Raw genomic sequence first — 16,813 nt, forward strand, 5'->3', positions numbered from 1 at the left:
AAAGCCGTCGGTGTGAAGCCGGACAGCTTTCCCTCATACTGTGTTCGATGCTGCCGAGGCACAACTTGCTGACACTTGCTAACAGAGATATCAACATACGTCAGTTCTCAACACCTCATATCACAAGTACATTCAACAATCCCTCATCTCTCCATTTCTCTCGCCGTATTGACCATTTATTGTCATTTTCTTCTCTCCCGCTACCTATCGTATCAGTGCCGATACCTCAATTGCCTTACGCATTCCTCTCGCTAATGCAAGTGCCAGCTCCACTGCAGACCCCAGGAACGCTGGAGTGCCCTCTCCACAGCCCACGATGGAAGTCAATCCAACGCTATCGTACTATCCACGCGGTTGCCCCACTTAGTCATCCTCCTCCGGGACCTGCTGCCTTTCTTCATCGTCTAAAACGCTCCGCAGCTCGGCCTCTTTTCCCTTAATTCTGGTCCCTAGCGCGATAAGCGCGCTCGCAGCTGTGTGGAACTCGTTAATGTCCGCTCGCAATTTGACGATCATCGCCTTCGACGTAGGTGCCTGTGTATCATTTGACACAGCCTGGTCAGTCTCGGCGCATAATATAGGGAGGGGGAGAAGGGGATTACCTACCTGAGCAACTGGGAAAGCCAGGTCTTCGTCTTCGCTTAACCCATCGAACATCTAAATGTCTCTTGTTAACATAAATGTTACGAGTCACGCATATATTGTAAACGTACTTCGGCATCTTGCACGTACTCGACCTTGAGTCGTTGCTCCGCGGCGTCAGAGAAATCTGCCACTAGGAGGGCCTCCATCGCGTTAGCGGCTTTAAAAGCCTTCACTCCTAATCTCTCCTCGCATAATTTTTTGCAATACTTCAAACCCTCAACTAAGTATTTACTTGTGGCGTCGCAAATTTCCCTGTTAATGGGGAAGCCTAGGATAAATACTATAGCAAGGGCACTACAATCCCTTCGGATCCCCCGAAATGGGTGACCGTTCTTTTCTAGGAAGGCGCAAACCTGTTGTCTTTTCCAGAACCTGGATACTTTGGCGAACATCATTACTTTTTTAGCAACGCCGGGCGGGAAAGGAGTAGCGATGTACCTAGTAGGGGCCATTGTAGGTATGGAGGCCATTGTAGGTATGCGCGTCTGGGGTGTTCCCTACAAGTATGTCGATTTGGCAAGCTTCACGTGAATGTCATACGAAGCAGAGTAGATGTATTGGGGGGGGGGGTCGGTACTAGGTAGGCAGGAGAAGATCGAGACTACCCGACAGCGGGCTGCGACTTATGTATAGGACCACCTGTTGGAGCACAGGTATCCACGCGCTTTGAGGCCTTCGGCATGCCGAAATTGCCCAGAGGGCTCTAGATTACTCTCGCCTAAGGCACCCGGCATACATGCAGGATATGCCTTTTGTCTAGCCCGCTCGGGAGCTAAGCCGGGTCTCTAACATATGCCTTGAATATCCCGAGACACGTAGCTTCGCGAGCCCTCGATCTTCCATTACCTAGGCGACTTGCAAAACCCGGAACCTCGAAAGTTCGAATAATCCCGAATGAAGGTCTAAAGCGTTTACCCTTCCTGCTAAGGCGTCTGCCTACCAGCCTCTGGGTCATTCGGACGCCAAGAAGTGCGCGGGTACCTAAGCTGCCTAACTAAGGCTGGGCAGATGGTATAGGATATCTAAGGATGCGAGAGCGGTTAGAAAGGAACAGAGCAGATATAGGGCGACGTAGAAAGGTAGGTATGAAGATGATCAAGGCAAGGCAGACGTTCTTGTGGGTGCAGCTAAACTGGCCTCCTTGCGCGATAGCGCGGAATCTCCTGGATGGCTCAGAGCCGGTAAACCCTCAGCGCTAACGAATCAAAGTGATATTAGGGCCGCGCGAACGGCTTCCGTGTTCATCTACCTGATGCTAGAATGGTGGCTTTGTGAGATGGTCCCTCGCCAAGGCTGCGATAGGCAGCATTGGTAGCTGCCGTCTCCTATTTAAAGCCTTGTCGTGGTGCGGTTTGGTGAAACGACGAAACACCAGACGGCAAAAAGCTCAGGAAACCATCTGTCATCGTTCTATTTAACTTTAGATCCCGCTCGCTTCGACCACCGATCAGTAGCAGCACGATTTTCTACGTCGATAGCGCATCATGGCGGACGCTACTCTATGCTGGCAGTGTTATAAGTAGTAAGTGTAGCCTACGGCCTCCGACCCCTAGCTCCTCTAACAACCTGCCAGTAGCGACATTACTCCGACACTCAGAAATGGCTGTGGAAAGATACCGTGCCAGAGATGCACGGACCAGGGGTTAGACTGCCTTATCGTAAGTGACTTAGACGTTGCCCGTAGATGAGCTCCTCTGATGCTTTACAAGGCGCCGGGCCATATCGAGCAGCAATGCCGAGATTTCGAAAAGGCGCTCGCGAAGCTTGACAAGGCTCGCGAGGAGATACCATCCCCGCGGGCGTCTGACCTCAACTTACCTAAAGTCCCGGACAAGTCTCCGCCCTCGAGCGCGACTTCGTCCGAGGATATCGTTGTGGTAGATATCCAGAAAACCGATAAAGCGAGCAGCTCGTCCGAGAATTCCCCAAGCACAGCCAAGCGAACTATAGGCCCCGACGCCGAAGTCGCCAATGCCAAAAAAATCCGGCCCTCGACACCGGAGCCCAAATCTGCGCTAGACGAACTTCACGATCAGTACGTACGCTTGATCGAGAAGTTGCGTAATCATTTCATCGACGACGGCGAGTAATCATGCTAAGCTATGAGCATGCGTACTGGATATGATTTCCATTGGTGAAGTTATTCGTTACCTATTATAGTAGGTACTTACCAAGGCATTCATGGATTCTGGGAAGGTCTATGTATTTCATTGATCCGTCTGAGAGACCAGAAAATTATGTACGTAGGTGGGGATCGATATTATGTAGGTAATTGGTTCCCGTTTATTGATACCTACCGCAGCGGCAAAGGGGGGGTCTCACAAACGGTTGTTGAACTGCAAATGCGTTGCCCCATTAAGATCCGTCCAGTTGAGCGTAAATGATTTTTGACCTAAAAACGTTTTTGATTTGCCAACGGAAATTTACCTCCCTCTGATTGGCTGAAATAAATAAGATTTACCAAAAATTCAAATTCTGGTATCGGTGGGAATCGAACCCGTGTCATCTTGTAAATGTTATTAGATCAGAACATTCTAACAATTGTTTTTAATGTATTTACAAAGTCACTTTTCACTATTTCATTCATGGGATGGTACATTTCAAATACTCTTCAAATCATATTCTACAAGTAATTTTTAAACAAGTTCTACGCACTTTACAATTGAGCTAAGTAGTCTAGCCATACTAATAATGGTCAAGCTTTAAACCTTATTATAAAGCTCATTGAGAGCAGCCAATAACCAGTTTTTTCAAGCCATGTCCCCACCTTTTAAGCTTTTTAGAAATGGTTTTCCACCAATGCCAACGATTATTACCATGCAAATGATTTTTGGCTCAAAATAACGGTTTTCGCCCTGAAACAACGGTTTTTTGCCATAAAATAACCGTTTGCAACACCTATGTATTGCCGCTGTGGTAAGGAAGTTGACAGCGGGAGTTCCCGCTTTGAAACAGGAGATCGATTGATTATTGGGTGAGTAAAGTTCGGCCAATAGAAACCTGTAAGATATCTTGGCGTTGCACATGGGGTGGTTCGTGTCCGGGGTCACTGCAATTTGAGATAATACATACATAAGTACGAAGGTTCCGGCCAAAAGTTTGGACCATTAAGCCACGTCCCTTACTTAGTGCATAATTAAATAAGCAACCACTTTATACTATATTAAGTTTAGGCTGAAACTGCTACCTGGTAGTGATCCGTTCGCTAAATTCTAATAAATAACTACTATTATAACTTAAGCCTATTCCATTAGCTACTGAAGAAAAACGCCACACGGTGAGAGAAGATTCCAATTTACACGGCTTTAGACCATTAAGGCCTTCTGCGCATGGTCTAAACTTTTGGCCCGAATCTTCGTAACGCAGAGTTGGTTGCGAAGACGTTGTATTGAGAATCTCCTCGTACAGCGCGAACAAGCTATAGAAAATCTACGTAACCCAATAATGACTAATCAAATGCCCCGCAATCTGACCAATCGCCGCGGGTCCTGTGGATCCTCGCTACATTCATCGTCGATGCGGATCCGACGGACTTCAAATCCGATTTAAGGTCGGATCTCTCTCATCTCTTACCCAGGTCTCCCAGGTGATTGGTGTCGCGATGTACCTGCGTAGGTAAGGTTACGGACGCGAAGGCTGGTGCCTCCCATCTCGAACCTTCTCTCCTATCTTCATCCTTCTCAAATCGGGGGGGGAGAAGCGTCGTCTTCCTGCCGCCGGGAGAGGTTGTCGTTGAGCTCCCTAAGCTCTACGCAGATCGATGCCAGCATGGCACAGTTCATGATATAGCCCAAGCCTTGCTTCTTGATTTCCTCGAGGAGCTTGTTTCTGGCCTTTTCGAGTAGTATTTTCTCGCACCGCATACGTAGCTCTTGTGGCACGCTTTCGATTTGTCTTTTGATCTTAGGGTCGTCGTGCAGAGGCTGTGGGAGTGATATGTGTAGTAGATCGTCCAGCAGAGAGACGCCGTTAAAGACCTCGACACGCTGTGCTGCTATGGCGTTTAGGCGCGACTTGGGGATCGGCGCGGGAGGTGTATCGTCGAACTGCGATGTTATGTTAAGACTTTTTTTTTTATTGTTGCAGGATTGAAACGAAAAAGGGGGAGTGGCGCGCAAACCATTGTGTGTAGGATAACAAGCCGCTTCTTAACTTGAGTAAAGTGCTAGCGAGACGGCAAACTGGACTTCTCAGGCGTATTGTAATCTTATACGTGAAATTGTCGCTGCAGAAGGAGGGCCTCTTGATTTATACAAGTTACGCACTAGGAAGCGATCAAGCAAGCTCCTTATACGATATCGAAAAAGGCGATGGTGAGGCCTAAGAACGTAGTCTGAGACACCTAGGCAGTCCATCCGTCCTAGATTCTATGTTTACCTAGTAGGTACCTGCCTAACATACCCGCATGTCCCCACGTACTTTGGAATTCCATGCGAAGATTTCTCCTGGCTCCCGAGTGTGTAGTGGAACTTGATGTTAGAAGTGAGCCGTTGGGAAGATAGGATGCTTTTTGTAAGGTAACAAAGCATGTTTCTTAACTGGCGATGCATTTTTTTGTGCGGCTGGGTTGATGTTGTTTTAAGTAGACATTGCTAGTTTTCGATCGAATATAGGATTTTGATTAGTTGAAGAGGGATTTCATTGGACATGATTATCACGGCCAGACAAACCTTGACTCATATCTTGATCCTCGCACTACGTGCTAGAGGCATAAAGAATTCAAAATATGACTTGAAGCTTTGAACGATGCTTAGTAAATACCTACCAAGTACTTCTAAAATGAAGGTTTCCTTGACCAAGATAGAGATGGCCAAAGAAAAGTAAGATCTACGAGCTTCTAAGATACCTACAAAGGCTTACGAAACGTACACGCCTTTCGAGAAGATACATTCTTTCTTACTTACCTGAGTCTACGATCATTCTATAATACCAATAAAAAAATGCCGGATCGACATGTTTTCATACACTGGGCAAAAATTCGGGAATCCAGGATCCGTTCACTATCCAGATGATCTTATCGTGCATCAACGTCGTTTCCACCATCCCTGGTCTATGGGCTGTCGATAAAATTGGCCGTCGTCCCCTACTTCTCTGGGGTGCCGTCGGCATGTGCGCGAGCCAGTTCCTCGTTGCTATGCTCGGAACCTTGACAACGGGACAGGATGCCCAGGGCAACATTATCGTGTACAACGTCGCCGCGCAAAAGGCCGGTATCGCCTTCAACTGTCTGTACATCTTCTTCTTCGCCAGCACCTGGGGGCCCCTTGCGTGGGTCGTCACCGGCGAGATCTACCCCCTGAAGACGCGAGCCAAGAGCTTGTCGATGACTACCGCTACAAACGTATGTAGATCCTTCCATCCAATTAGAGATTTCTGATCTAAGCAAACTAACTCGTAAAAACAGTGGCTTATAAACTGGGCTATCGCATACTCGACCCCTTATCTCGTCAACTACGGCGAGGGCTACGCAAACCTGCAGTCCAAGATCTTCTTCGTCTGGTTCGGCGCCTGCTTCTTCTGCATCGCCTTCGTATACTTCTTCATTTACGAGACCAAGGGCTACTCGCTCGAGGAAATCGATGAGCTGTACGCCGAGGTCAGCAGCGCCCGCAAGAGCGCCGGATGGGTCCCCAAGAGCACCTTAGCCCAGCGTGAGGCCGGCGGCGTCGTCGAGACTGCCCAGGCTGAGGCCGAGAAGGGGAGTAGCGGCGCAAGTCACCATGAGGAACCTACTGTATAGGTAATAAGTTATATAGAGCAACGATGGTGTTGTTTTTGGTTTTTGTTTAAAGAGAAGAAGTCCGTCGGTTGGTATGCATCTGTTTGGTTTATATGTTGGTTATACACACATACATGTGTGTATGATGAGATCGCATTTGGGTTTTTGAAGATACCCCCCGAGCTGTTTAGTCATAGATCATTTTTCTATTGGCAGAGACATCGATGTCAGGTTAGGAGTAGCGCGGTATGGATTGTATATATGTAAAAGAATTGAGAACTACGAACATAAACAGTTACGGTTTATCTTTTGGAGTGTGTTTATGGCGATTATCTACGCTAAGTACGCGTTGAATGCGTTTTGGACTTGTGTGGAGATGATACTTCCTTTAAGGGGTTTAATGTTGCTGGGGTATAATATAGTAAAGATGTTAGAGGCTAATCATCCATATCTATGCAGATACCGCCGCGTCACAGCTAAGTAGCCTCAGGGGATGTCTCAGGCGGCAGATGCAACCCGTGAAACCCGATCGCGATAGCGAAGTCACACTCGGCACGTCCCAACTCCAACATATTCCTCGCATCCAGGCACACGAGATAACTCTTCTTCCCACATCCATCAAGTATAACGCTCAGAAGCACGCCTTCATCTTCCGCCACTTCATCTTCCGCCACTTCATCTTCCTCGTGAGATTTCGGACGCTGGATGAAGATTGCCTCGCCTGGTGTGTGCCCCTTTAAACCTTCCCAATATATGCATTCGCGCGTGTCGATATCCGTCTTGACGATGCAGTCGAAGAGAGTGCTAAAGCCGCGGCTGGCTGTCGTGTACACGTAGCGGTGCTTCTTCGTCGCGTAAGCCGGGTTGATGGTTGGTAGTTCTCCTGCGAGTGGCGCTGTAAACATGAGAACTTTCTCTGCTGTCTTATTTGTCGTTGGATTCTTCGACTTCCCCTGTTCGTCGTCGGGGCCCAGCTTTGGTACGACGAGCTTCCATCTAACCAATCGGGCTTGGCAGTTGTGAGTGCGTGCTTCATCTCTCCAGAAGTTCGTGGTCGCGCCGTTTCTCTGGAGAATGACGTCCATCTCAAATTGTCGTATTACGTCGAGAGTAGGGTATTGGATGACGTCGCAGTACACATTGGTGTTATCAGTTGCTTCATCTCTCTCTTCGAAGGAGTTGACGCTGTGAAAGAAGAAACTTGCGGGACTATCGAAGGAGGCGACTACGCCACGGTCACTAAGACGGTCGACGATGAACCATTTGCAAGATTTGGATTTGTCGAACGGTTTGATGGCATCGACCATGTTTCCTTCCCATGGAATCTTGATGCCCATTAGACCAACATGGGATGATGGAATGCAGAAGATGACGAAGGAAGGCGAAAGAAAAAAGGAGTGGATATACGCCGGCTCTACATCTTTACCATATATCGTAGCTAAGATGTCAGTCTCGCCCGTCGAAGCTCTCGTTCGAAAGACGCGGTACGTTGCAGGATAGCCCAATTCGAGATTATAGTTGAAGAAGTCGCCCGTCGCCGGGTCTCGCTGGGCATGGGCGCAACTAAGGGGCCCCTTAAGGAGAGGATGGAGAGTCTGTTGCTTGGCTATCCCGATCGGCTCTAGAGTCTGGTGGTCGAATTCCTTCACGATACCCATATCTGAGGTTAACCACATAGACTTATTGCCTCCTCTGTGACCGGCGGACGGAGTTGTGCTTTTAGCATTGGACGGTAAACCAGGCATGTCCCTGTAGACCACGACTGCGATATTGTTAAAATCGGGGCTTTGGACTACAGGAGCACCACGCCATGTACTCATAATCTTCGCGAAGATACCGACACAAGGATCCATGCGTTGTCCAAAACTGATATCATTTCGTCGTCCAGTTTTCTTGATAGCATCACAAAGAGCTTGGCTTTGGCGGCGGGAAGAATATTCAACCTTGACGGGAGAACCAGAGTCATACGACTTGGCAATAATGTTGAATTTATGCGTATGTCCCAGGCCATCGAACCAATGTGTGGTGCGGAAGGTTCCTTTGGCAGTGTCCTCGATGGTGTACTGCCCAGGGCCGGTGCGGAACAAGGTGCCAGCAGCCCAAGATGGGATTGACCCCTTCACGGTAAGTTCTATGGGGCCACGCACTTCATCTAGACCTTCAAACTGAGTGTATTCGTTAGAAAAATGTAAAATAAATAAGAAGGGGGTAGTATTTTAGACTTACCCCCGCCTCGTTGGGCCAATGTGCATACGCCTCGGTCTCTAAGGCGTCGATTACGGCGTAGAAATCGCATTCTTCGTCCTCCTTTGAACTTCCGAAGAATAGCTCGGTTTTAGTATATGGCTGCATAGCGTTCTAGAGGTAGATTAGGTATGTGGATGTGTGACTGTGTGTGACTGTGTGTGCAAGAGTTCAGAGTTTAAAACTCACGATTTTTCAAATATGTTCATATGAAAAAGGTCTAGAGATTTCTCTACATGAGTGAGCAAGTGGGGAATTCCTCCTGGTCTGGTTGCCGTCGTGGCCGTGGTCAAAGCTGTAATTGCAGTTTTAGTTGTGGTTGTAGGTGTAGTCACACTGTTTGATCCTCACACTACTAGGTGCTGTCCTTATATCCGAGCTGAACAGTCCATCCCTGATTAAATGTCAGCACTATGTGGTTGAAATGTGGTAAACGTGATAAAATTCGCCTTTGTGGACGAGTATCCCAACGATACCCAGACATATATACCTTAAAAGATATCGCTGATGTGTATAGGAGCATCAACGTACTACAAGATACGCGAGTCCGAGTGTTAGTACTAAAAGTCATACAGAATAATAAGTATGCATGATATGACGTGAAAAGGGGCCCTGGTTTTGAGGTAGACAAAGGCTTCACAAAGGCTGATAATCATAGCTACATATGTAGGTACTGACCAGTAGAATGGGACTCTTACATTGTACATAGTAGAGTACTAGAAGTAAGGGATACTTCATACATGTAAGTACTATTCACGAAAAAGTTTATAAGGTTCAAATATTATATGCAAGGTTTTAGCAAGTTTTATTACGTACTCGTCCCCTGTTCGCAAACACGAAAGTGAAGAAGGTGCCTCCCTAGTACCTACCTAGTCCATCTGGAAAGATAAATTTCGGTGCAAGTTCTAGGAGGCCATTCCTTATAACCCCATAGGCACTTAGTTTCTTGGTTTCCCGAGTGTTTGTCCATTAAATGTATCCGCGGGTATGGCTACTTGGAATCTTGAAGACTTGGATACACCTGGCAGCCACTTACCAAGAACTTGTATGTAGGACCTAGCTGCCTAGGGCCCTAGGTATATAGGTAAATAGAATGGTAAGCCATGACCTTAAACCTACTAGATACCTATTCAAGGTTGTAACCACCTATCATGATTCATGACTGGACAACGAGGTAGGTACGGATGTGACTTTACAGGTGTACTTACTAGATTGAGCATTTGGTTCCACTGCCGTCCAATAAGCTTCCAGCAGACCGGAACAATTCCGAATACCTGGGTAAGCAGCGCAACAGTTTCTATTGGTCCGACATCTTATTAAACTTTAAGACCCGTATATTGTACAGCTGTATCCATGTACATACTTCGCATTCGCATCTTTCTAGATCTCTTTGTTTTCCTATCCAATGTTTATGAGCGTGGGTATGAGCAAAGGACAAACTTGAAGAAAATAGGTACATATGATTGTTAGAGCATCCATGGTCCGAGAAAGATAGAGCAACAAAACGAGCAAGTATCATGTCGCTGCAAGTTTACCTAGGTAACTATCCCCACTGCCATGCGTCTTGCTCATCAACTCATGGTTTGCATCGTCCCAACCATTTCCAAGTTAGATTCTTGCTGCTGCTCGCATTCGCCTATAACGCCACACATACATAAATACCAACGTCAACGTTCAATGTTTGGAGTGAGTTAGCGGAAGGTACCCACATGTACCTTATAAATATCGTAAGGATCAACGAAATGTGAGATATGACGAATCGAGCTTCAAGTTACTTAAATCGTCAATCCTTGTAATCAGGCTGTCAGGCTATGCCAAAAACGTAATAGCTTCCCCCCGGGTCCACGGTATGAGGAGATTAGTCATGTGTGACGGCTTACCTAACTTCAAAGTTCCTCCTTCTGCTCCTTCTACATTATTGTGGCTGTTGGTGCGGCCGACAAAAGCAAAAGAAAAAACCCAAAAAAACATGGTCTTTCCTAGTCGGGGCTGCATCACTTGTAGAAAACGGAGAATTAAGGTAAGGCGTGACTCTATCCTAAACACTTATTTATTAGTTATCCCAAGCTAAATCCTTCAAGTGTGATTCTGTTCATCCTACCTGTGGTAGATGTAATAAGGCAAGTCGGAGTTGCGTCTGGGACGAGAACGAAGAGGCTGGTTTGGTGTTCAAGAGTGAAAATGCATTCGCTCAGGGTAAACCTCGTCGCCCGTGGAAAGCGAAAGAACGGGATGCAAAGGCAGGAGTAGAAACATCAGCGTCTTCACCGGATCTCTCGGTATCTTCAACCCCATCATCTGTCCCCGAAGAGGATGAAGCCTTTCGTTTCTGGCTCGAAAACTTCATGTTTAGGGATGATGAAATCCCTGAGTTCGTACGCGAGTACAGTCACTACATCATAACATACCGAGATAAAACTCAGCCTGGTTCGAGTCTGCACTTGGCCGTGTCGGCTCTTTCTCACGCTGCCTTCGGCCGAGCGATGCAAGATGAGAAAGCCATTCAAGATGCCGAATCGTTGTTCTCCAGGAGCATAGCGAAAATGCAAACCGTGTTTCGTGAATTGACTCGGGATAATATCCATGAGATTCTGGTCACGGCCATGTCGATGGCCTTCTACGAGGTATATCCATTGCCCTTCGGATTGATGAAGCCTCGAATACTAACCATATTGATTGAAGAATATCATGTATGGACACGAGAGGCATCATAGCCGAAAAAGGGATTCGTCGTCATCTTGGGATCCCGACATAACAGGATCTCGGTTCTGGGAGAATATCTGTCATCACGAAGGTGCTGCAGGTTTGCTGAAACTAAGGCAGGAACGCGGGTGGACGCCAGACCTTTCCCTCGAAAGAGCAGCGCGACGGCAGCTGGTCAGTTGTCGGGTTCACCCTTAAATGGTTTGCGAATATTGTTCATATTAACGAAACTAGGTCCGAACGTGTATTCTCCGGGGTACACTTACAGCTCCATGGCTTCAAGACGGGGCAGAGTTTGGTGAAAAAGGGCCAGTGCTGGATATCGACTCGATCATGGTCCGCGTAGCCAGCCTTCGCTCAAGATCCCTGCACATTTTCCTTCCAAAGGGTGAGAGATTCTCATCTCAGCTCAGCCCGATCGATATCGCATCCGAGGCTCGAGATTTAGATATTGCCTTGGAATCGTGGTCTCGTAATGTTCCTGAGGACTGGAAGTTTTCCACACATCAAGACCCTTTGATCGATGCCACGTTCGATGGATTGATTCACACTTATGCCAGTCATGGTCATGCGACCATTTGGAACCGGTACCGTGCTGTTCATATAATCATCAACAGCGTTCGAAAACGGGCACTCTCGATCGCTTCTCACTGTTCATCTCAATCCATATCGACAAATATGGAACAGGAATTGTGCCTCGAGAAGATATCCTTACTATCAACAGATCTGTGTCGATGCATTCCCTTTTTCATTGCCTCGCAACCCGTAACGGAAAACTCTCCGCCTAAGGAATCAACTAGCGCCAACGACGCTGACAATGCTACCAACGTTCGGTATGAAATCTTACCTAAACTTGCGACACTCTTAGCATGGCCCTTGACGTTAGCTGTTAGCACAGATGCAGTACCAGAGCCCCAAAAGCAATGGCTGAAAGTAAAACTGAAATCCATTGCGAGATCTTTAGGAGATTCTATCCTAGAGACTGTTGCTGAACAGAGCGAATTCAAGTTCTAAAAACTTACACACACTACCTATGGCTTGAAATAAGTGTACCTTTTTGAGCATAGGTACCTACCTAATACGGGGACTTCGTTAAAAATGACCCACGACAGGCTTGGCCACATACGGTTCCTCAAGGAACGCAACCTCTTCGGCTGTCAGTGTTTTCCCTCTCACGCCACATGCCTCGTCGATTCTAGCGACGGAATTAAATCCAACAATTGGGACACTGCCCTTCGCTTGATGCCATGCCAAATTGACCTGACTCATCTTCCAGCCTTTCTCCACAGCCAGCTTCTCCACACGACGGATGATCTCTTCGTCGGCTGATGTGAAACCCTTTCCAACCGGACTCGGTCCCTTCGCGCGGGTTGAGTCTCCTTTTCCGAAAGGTCTGGCAAGGTTGCCGCCGAAATTGGCCGAGTACGGCAAGATACCGACGCCGGTTTCGTTACAGAAACGGTTCATCTCCCGCTCCTCCTCACGGTAGCATAAGTGGTAGTAATTCTGCATGCTGATGAATTTGGTCCATCCTTTGCTTTCGGCGACGGCTTGCATGCGCGCGAATTGCGTCGCCCACATCGAGCTAGCGCCGATGTAACGGACCTTTCCGGACTGGACGAGATCGTGCAGCGCTTTCATGGTTTCCTCGATTGGAGTAGTTGGGTCGAAGCGGTGGATCTGGTATAGGTCGATGTAGTTCGTACCTAGACGTGTGAGAGAAGCCTCTACGGCGTTGAAGATGGCCGCACGGGAAAGACCTGTGTTTTTTGTTATCAGTCTGAATTTCAAGATTTATTCTTCCCGGCCATTTAACGAGGGCCGGGATTTTTGAAAAAAAAAAAAAAAAAAAGGATTGGGATTTCATCTACTTACCTCCTTGGTTCACATAGTCCTTGCTTTTCGCAAGCGTTGGCCCGAACGGTGCGGAAAATACGGACACGTCTTCTGCGACATGAAGGAAGCATTTAGTCATGATAACGACCTTCTCGCGCGGAATCGAAAATTTCCGGAGGGCCTTGCCGATAACCTCTTCACTGAGGCCGTTGGAGTACGCGTTCGCCGTATCCCAGGTATTGAGACCCCTGTCATAAGCGGCTTTGAGAATCTCGAAAGTCGCGTCTTCGTCTAGCACCCACGGTAGCCATTTACTAGAGCCGAGCGACATGGCTCCTAAGATGGGCGTAGATACGTGAAGTCCCGAGGAGCCAACCCTGACATACTCGACTTTGGTGCCGTCGAGGCTCTGCTGGACTGATGATGGGACCTGGGCCATGGTTGAATAGGTAGGTAATTTGTCGTTAAGTTGACGATCTGAATTGGTTAAAACGAAGTTTTAATAAACTTTTGGTGTTTCCTAAGCAGTAGGATATTCTAGGTGATCTGTGTCTGATGAGAATGGACGGCTAGACACAAGACGACGAAGAGGTCGCCGCCCATTATATATCCCATTTTCCTTATGACTCTTCGATCCTTCACAGGAATAGCTCAGGCAAGCTTTTCGCATTCTTCTCGACTAGACTCTGCTGCGTACCGTCTAGATGAGACTATCCGCGCACATGGCCAAGCAATAGGACTAATGCAACGGGAGTTAAGATGGTGAAGTTGTCTAAAGGCCGTGTGTTGTTGTTAAGTTCGAGATGGGATAATTGCATTCCGGTCGACTTATTAATCAACAGCTCGCGGGTTTATCCAGGAACGGTATAGCGTTGGGAGCTCGCGGGTTTATCCAAAAAGGGATAGATAGCCCTGGAGCGCTTACGATGATGGCATGGGATGAGATGACCCTCCTGGTCCCTCCATGACGATATTTCTATTCCTCCGAGGCAAGATTATACCAGCTACCGTTACGAGTTCATATTTCTAAGGTATGCTTATTTTCAAATACCAGAAGTGATGAATAATAAAGACGTTCCCCTTCTAGGTATCAAACGAAATATATGAGACTCCAAGTCCGGATCTTTAGCGATTGGCTGGACAATTATTGATACCGAAGTCCGACACGGTAGATGTACGATTGCTGCAGCCTGAAGGGAATCATGCCTTTCGCAAGAGATACCTAATAGGGTCACCGGAAGCCCTCATGTTGAAAGTTCACATAACTTTTGAACAGAGCGCCGTAAATACGACAGCATACGTGTTTATCTTCCGATATATTACATCGATGATTATCAAGTTCTCATTATCATATTGCCGCCCTCTTCAACGCCTTACATCAATATCTCGTCAATACAGGGGAACCCTCACACGCCGGTAACGAGAACTTGGTCTCGACGAACACCTTCTGCATCATATCGACATGCTCCTCGAACATGGGGTATACCTGTGCCAAATCCTCAACATGAACACGATGTGAGACCATTTGTAAGGGGTCAAGCTCGCCACTTTGTATCATCTTTAATAGTTCCTCCCAGTATTTGTGTACGGGCGCTTGACCGTTGCCAATAAGCCGAATACCTCTCTCCATAAGCGATCCGATGTTGAAGTGGTTGGTCTAAACATGTCAGCGTATTTTATTGGGAAGGATATTGTCTTGAGGGGTAGGGACTCACATAACCGACGTAAATTCCAGTAACACCACACCGGCCAAAGGCTCGAACACCTTCGATCATCTCATTAACGATTTCGCTCGTGTCCGTTTCCGCACCAAGCGATATCTCAAGCCAGTGCATCCAACCCTTGGCATACTCTCCTGCGGCACACTACATCACAACGTATTAGTACTCATACCTAGCCATATTCCCTCGATTCTACACTTCCCGTGTGTATGACTTACCTCAATAGCAGCATCCGGACCCCTCCCACCGCACAAATCCTTCAACTTCGAAACAACAGTAGGCTTATTCGTCACCCCAAACGACAACTTCTTATAGTCAACAAGCTTCAGCTTATCCGCATGAGCCTTAGGCCAATGATCATCAATAAAGCTCAGTCTCGGCTCCGTATCGACGAAAATGATCTTGCTAGCCCCAGCCTTAACGGCAAAGATCCCCGCCATCTGCCCAATCGGCCCGGCCCCGAATATGGCGACTTGGTCGCCGGGGTACACGGCCGTATCGTGCACGGCGTTATAACTCGTCGCCAGGACATCACTGAGATACAGCGCCTTCTCGTCGGGCACATCATCGGGTATCTCAAGTAAATTCACATCCCCCAGCGGCACACGCACGTACTCGGCCTGCCCGCCGGCAAACCCGCCCGAGAAATGCGAGTAGCCGAACATTCCTGCAGTCTGGCCGCCGTACATAGCGCGCTCGGTGGTATTCGAGTTCGTCTTCTCGCATTGCGAGGACAGCTTTTGGTTGCAGAAGAAGCAGGAGCCGCAGGCGATTTGGAAGGATGCGACGTATCGCTTGCCTTTTCGGACTTTGGTAATGGAAGATCCGATTTCGTCGACGATGCCGCAGAATTCGTGGCCGAGGATGTCGCCTTTGTTTAGTTGGATAACGGATCCTGGAAGGTTGGGTTAGTTTGGACGTGTGATCGGGTTATAGGTAGGTTGGTTTGGTGTTAAGGGGATGATGCTTACCGTGGTATAGATGTAAATCGCTGCCGCAGACAGTGCTGCCGGTGACTTTGAGGATCACGTCTTGTGGTTCGATGATCTTCGGTCGTGGGACATCGAGGACTTGAACGTTATTCTTTCCCATCCAACATAAGGCCTTCATCGTTTCGTCCTTCCCTGTCTCCCCATTTGGATGGGTGATGTCTTGCGCGGTAATCGAGCTGCCATCGTGACCGACAATCTTCTCAGCTCCGTATGCCGCTTGTGTTGTTGCCATCTTTATAATCCCGTATTCTATTCGTTACTTACGGTGTTTTGTTTACTCGTCTTTTGCTGTAGCTTGCATGTATGTTTCTTCACTAAACTACCAAATCTAGGGATGTATTCCCTTATAATAAGTTACACGAGCCGACGACATCGTGGCAACAATGCCATACATCAGAGCATCATCATAGTTAAATCGATCGGTATCAGATCAACACGGATAATATTCCACCTATGAGGATTAGGTAATGTGTGTTTATACCTGGATATTGTTACGAGTGTATGACGTTGAGGTTATATGGGAAATAAGCCACCAAGAACTGATCTACGTCATGACTGGAATAGCGGGTATTGGTCTTGGTAAACTCAAGGCAATTAATTAATATTGCTTCAGGTAAGTCTGGTGAAATAATTAGAGGATATTCTCATTGAGTGATCATGTTATTAATGATGATGCTTTCGTCTTGAAAATCTTAGCTGAGTTTAATGATTTGAGAACTCCGACCGCCAGTCATACGTCATAACCCCAGCCCCAACCCCAACTCTAACCTTAATCATAACCCTACCCCTAACCCTTAATTTTTCTGGAAGGTGTCTACCTATACCTACCTACCTGTATATTTTAATCAAGACAGGGAAATCTTCCCCTGAGCCATTACCCATCGTGAAAATGATGAAGGTGATGAGTGGAATGGAAAGTTTCAGTACCTACCTACCCCCTATTCACTTCGAGA

The 16,813-nt window shown here is 47.4% G+C and overlaps 6 protein-coding genes across 6 annotated transcripts; 2 read left to right on the forward strand and 4 right to left on the reverse strand.

The window, feature by feature from the left end:
* Positions 1–230: 230 nt before the first annotated feature.
* On the reverse strand, positions 231–1,266 carry GGS22DRAFT_81678 (uncharacterized protein). The gene is made up of 3 exons (XM_047968178.1): positions 714–1,266; positions 607–657; positions 231–534 (listed from the first exon to the last, which is right to left on the reverse strand). The coding sequence occupies exons 1-3, from the start codon at positions 1,113–1,115 to the stop codon at positions 364–366; spliced, it is 624 nt and encodes a 207-aa protein (XP_047814501.1). The 5' UTR covers positions 1,116–1,266; the 3' UTR covers positions 231–363.
* A 4,387-nt stretch (positions 1,267–5,653) lies between these two features.
* Positions 5,654–6,385, forward strand: GGS22DRAFT_193048 (putative sugar transporter; the record flags this gene model as incomplete). The annotated part of the gene is made up of 2 exons (XM_047965339.1): positions 5,654–5,986; positions 6,050–6,385. The coding sequence occupies 2 exons, from the start codon at positions 5,654–5,656 to the stop codon at positions 6,383–6,385; spliced, it is 669 nt and encodes a 222-aa protein (XP_047814502.1).
* Positions 6,386–6,840: 455 nt separating this feature from the next.
* On the reverse strand, positions 6,841–8,716 carry GGS22DRAFT_182179 (carotenoid oxygenase; the record flags this gene model as incomplete). Its single annotated transcript, XM_047963940.1, has 2 exons — positions 6,841–8,529; positions 8,591–8,716. The coding sequence occupies 2 exons, from the start codon at positions 8,714–8,716 to the stop codon at positions 6,841–6,843; spliced, it is 1,815 nt and encodes a 604-aa protein (XP_047814503.1).
* A 1,806-nt stretch (positions 8,717–10,522) lies between these two features.
* On the forward strand, positions 10,523–12,364 carry GGS22DRAFT_81726 (uncharacterized protein). The gene is made up of 4 exons (XM_047968179.1): positions 10,523–10,628; positions 10,690–11,232; positions 11,291–11,485; positions 11,546–12,364. The coding sequence occupies exons 1-4, from the start codon at positions 10,578–10,580 to the stop codon at positions 12,323–12,325; spliced, it is 1,569 nt and encodes a 522-aa protein (XP_047814504.1). The 5' UTR covers positions 10,523–10,577; the 3' UTR covers positions 12,326–12,364.
* Positions 12,365–14,188, reverse strand: GGS22DRAFT_81736 (Aldo/keto reductase). Its single transcript, XM_047968180.1, has 2 exons — positions 13,187–14,188; positions 12,365–13,071 (listed from the first exon to the last, which is right to left on the reverse strand). The coding sequence occupies exons 1-2, from the start codon at positions 13,584–13,586 to the stop codon at positions 12,404–12,406; spliced, it is 1,068 nt and encodes a 355-aa protein (XP_047814505.1). The 5' UTR covers positions 13,587–14,188; the 3' UTR covers positions 12,365–12,403.
* A 337-nt stretch (positions 14,189–14,525) lies between these two features.
* Positions 14,526–16,092, reverse strand: GGS22DRAFT_193052 (GroES-like protein; the record flags this gene model as incomplete). The annotated part of the gene is made up of 4 exons (XM_047965340.1): positions 14,526–14,804; positions 14,863–15,012; positions 15,087–15,763; positions 15,840–16,092. 4 exons carry the CDS (start codon positions 16,090–16,092, stop codon positions 14,526–14,528), a joined length of 1,359 nt encoding a protein of 452 aa, XP_047814506.1.
* Positions 16,093–16,813: the final 721 nt, after the last annotated feature.

This window comes from Annulohypoxylon maeteangense, assembly GCF_022496945.1.
Source record: "Annulohypoxylon maeteangense strain CBS 123835 unplaced genomic scaffold GGS22scaffold_24, whole genome shotgun sequence".
Lineage (NCBI taxonomy): Eukaryota > Fungi > Ascomycota > Sordariomycetes > Xylariales > Hypoxylaceae > Annulohypoxylon > Annulohypoxylon maeteangense.

Coding starts and splice junctions, on each gene's coding strand:
- GGS22DRAFT_81736 (XM_047968180.1), bottom strand. CDS start 13,586: ATGGCCCAGGTCCCATCATCAGTCCAGCAGAGCCTCGACGGCACCAAA. Junction 13,072..13,186: donor GGACTATGTGAACCAAGGAG/GTAAGTAGATGA, acceptor CAAAAAACACAG/GTCTTTCCCGTGCGGCCATC.
- GGS22DRAFT_81678 (XM_047968178.1), bottom strand. CDS start 1,115: ATGGCCTCCATACCTACAATGGCCCCTACTAGGTACATCGCTACTCCT. Junction 658..713: donor AGTACGTGCAAGATGCCGAA/GTACGTTTACAA, acceptor AGAGACATTTAG/ATGTTCGATGGGTTAAGCGA. Junction 535..606: donor TGGCTTTCCCAGTTGCTCAG/GTAGGTAATCCC, acceptor AATGATACACAG/GCACCTACGTCGAAGGCGAT.
- GGS22DRAFT_81726 (XM_047968179.1), top strand. CDS start 10,578: ATGGTCTTTCCTAGTCGGGGCTGCATCACTTGTAGAAAACGGAGAATT. Junction 10,629..10,689: donor GTAGAAAACGGAGAATTAAG/GTAAGGCGTGAC, acceptor AAATCCTTCAAG/TGTGATTCTGTTCATCCTAC. Junction 11,233..11,290: donor TGTCGATGGCCTTCTACGAG/GTATATCCATTG, acceptor TATTGATTGAAG/AATATCATGTATGGACACGA.